The 2,865-nt window shown below is 48.6% G+C and overlaps 1 protein-coding gene across 1 annotated transcript in view; it reads left to right on the top strand.

The window, feature by feature from the left end:
- The first annotated feature begins 420 nt into the window (after positions 1–420).
- The window catches only part of mdga2a (MAM domain containing glycosylphosphatidylinositol anchor 2a), a 44,336-nt gene continuing 41,891 nt past the window's right edge, over positions 421–2,865 (top strand). The window contains exons 1-2 of the mRNA XM_054614253.1: positions 421–455; positions 2,655–2,774. Coding sequence (XP_054470228.1) covers positions 421–455; positions 2,655–2,774 — 155 coding nt within the window. The remainder of the gene's footprint in view (positions 456–2,654; positions 2,775–2,865) is intronic.

Below are 2,865 nucleotides of genomic sequence, written 5' to 3'. Positions count from 1 at the left end.
GGAGGAGGAAGAGATGGAAGGGGAGGCAGAAGAGGAGGAGGAGGAGGAAGAGGTGGAGGAGGAAGAAGAGGAGATGGAAGAGGAGGAGGAAGAGGAGGAGGAAGAGGTGGAGGAGGAAGAGATGGAAGAGGAAGAGGTGGAGGAGGAAGAAGAGGAGGAGGAAGAGGAGGAGCTCCACTCAGACTAACCAGACTGCTCCTCAGAAGGAGGTGATCTGTTGTCTGTTTAAATAATCAACTAATCGTTAAAGATCCGTCTCCTAACATGGAGGAACCCGAGGGCTTCATGAAATGCATGATGGGATAGTGATGATGACATCATAACATACCACAAAGGCTTGACATGTTGATCACAATGAACTAGTGTTGTGAAAAAGATCAATATTAATCAATAATGCAAAAATATTTCATGTATAAGACGATGAAGCATGAAGATAATCTGGTTCCTGCTCTCTGGTCAGAGTGGGACATCCCTCCAACTGTAGCTTAAACATGAATACACACTGACAGTCTGAACTTTGACCTCCGGCTGTCAGGCTGCGTTTGTCCCCGTTTGGGTGCGTTTGTTTTGCTGGTCGGCGCTGCCTGTTTGTGAGGTGGAGACAGCAGAGTGACACTTCACGGCTCAGAGAACATCTCTGTTTGTCTACCAGCCAGCGTGACAGCCTCTTCTCTGTTCCACTAAACACTCAGCGGAGAAAGTGATCAACATGTCTGTTTGCATTTATGTGGAGGAGAAACCGCCACGAGGAGGAGGCCACGAGGAGGAGGCCACGAGGAGGAGAGAGGAGAGGAAACAAGGCAGGAGAGGAAACAAGAGAGGAGAACAGATGAACAGATGAAACAAGAGAGGAAAGGAAGATAACAAGAGGAGAAACAAAAACAAGAGGAGAGACGGAACAAGAGAGGAGAGGAAACAAGAGAGCAGAGGAAACAAGAGAGGAGAGGAGAGGAAACAAGAGAGGAGAGGAAACAGGAGAGGAAACAAGAGGAGATACGGAACAAGAGAGGAGAGGAAGGAACAAGAGAGGAGAGGAAGGAACGAGAGGAGATGAGAGGAAACAAGAGAAGGAGAAGGAAACAATAGGAAAGAAGGGGATGAGAGGAGAGGAAGAAACAAGAGAGGAGAGGAAACAAAAGAGGAGTGACGGAACAAGAGAGGAGGGAAGGAAACAGGAGAGGAGAGGAAACAAGAGAGGAAAGGAAGGAAACAAGAGAGGGAGAAGGAAACAAGAGGAGAGACGGAACAAGAGAGGAGAGGAAACAAGAGAGGAGGAGAGAGGAAAAAAGAGAGGAAACAAAGGAAACAAGAGAGGGAGAAGGGAACAAGAGAGGAGGGAAGGTAACAAGACAGGAGAGGAAGGAAACAAGAGAGGAGAGGAAACGAGAAGGAGAGGAGAGGAAACAAGAGAAGGAGAAGGAAACAATAGGAAAGAAGGGAACAAGAGAGGAGAGGAAGAAACAAGAGAGGAGTGACGGAAACAAGACAGGAGAGGAGAGGAAACGAGAGGAAAGGAAGGAAAAAGAGGAGAGACGGAACGAGAGGAGAGGAAACAAGAGAGGAGAGGAAACAAGAGAGGGAGAAGGGAACAAGAGAGGAGGGAAGGTAACAAGACAGGAGATGAGGAAACAAGAGAAGGAGAAGGAAGAATCTTCTTCCTCTTCCTCCTCTTGTTTCCTTCTCTTCAGAGAGAAAGAAGAAGAGAAGTCTCCGGGTTTCTTTTCAGGCAGAAGAGTTTCAGTTGTGTTTGTTTGAAACAGACTGCAGATCTTCTCCCCAGAGGAAACGCCTCCACAAGCTTGTCTTTGTTCCAGATGTTTCTCAGGAAGCTGAAGTGTGTTTGAGCTGAGAGGAAGTTCAGAGCGATCCTCAGCTTCAGTCCTCACAGCGTACAGCTTTGACTCCTGAGGAGAGGAGAGGAGGAGACAGGACCAGGAAACAAGGGAAGGAGAGGAGGAGACAGGACCAGGAAACAAGGGAAGGAGAGGAGGAGACATGAGGAGGAAACAAGGGAAGGAGAGGAGGGGACATGAGGAGGAAACAAGAGAAGGAGAGAAAGAAACATGAGGAGGAAACAAGGGAAGGAGAGGAGGGGACAGGACCAGGAAACAAGGGAAGGAGAGGAGGAGACATGAGGAGGTAACTTAATTGGAGTAAAATAAGAACGTGTGTTATCGTGAACGTCAAATGTGTGTGAACGTTACCAGATGTGTGTGTGTGTGTGTGTGTGTGTGTGTGTGTGTGTGTGTGTGTGTGTGTGTGTGTGTGTGTGTGTGTGTGTGTGTGTGTGTGTGTGTGTGTGAAGGTGTGTGTGTGTGTGTCAACATGTGTGTGTGAACGTCAACAGATGTGTGTGTGAACAATAACAGAGTGTGTGTGTGTGTGTGTGTGTGTGTGTGTGTGTGTGTGTGTGTGTGTGTGTGTGGTGTGGATCAGCTGAGCGTTGAGCAGATCAAAGAGGAGGAACCGTTAACGTGCAGCAGCGTCACAGCTGCTCATCTTCAGCTGCAGAATCCACCTTGGGGAGACTTTTATATCTGTGTGTGTGTGTGTGTGTGTGTGTGTGTGTGTGTGTGAGGATTAAGGCCATGTTGGGAGAATAATACTCAGCGTACAGTCTGCTTATGTAAGCTGTCATTCTGAGCGTTCTGCAGGCCGACTCAGCTTCCACCAGCAGCAGGACGCAAACGTGACGGAGGAGACGCTCAGAGGAGACAGGTGGAGACCATCAGGACCTCCAACCGGTCCTCCTCTGAGACGCTCAGAGGAGACAGGTGGAGACCATCAGGACCTCCAACCGGTCCTCCTCTGAGACTCCACACATCATGACCACGTCTCCATTTAAACTATCTGAACATAATAGAC

This window comes from Anoplopoma fimbria, chromosome 15 (genome assembly GCF_027596085.1).
Source record: "Anoplopoma fimbria isolate UVic2021 breed Golden Eagle Sablefish chromosome 15, Afim_UVic_2022, whole genome shotgun sequence".
Taxonomy (NCBI): Eukaryota; Metazoa; Chordata; class Actinopteri; order Perciformes; family Anoplopomatidae; genus Anoplopoma; species Anoplopoma fimbria.
Note: the sequence above shows the minus strand (reverse complement) of the source record. Positions and strands in the feature narration are given on the sequence as shown.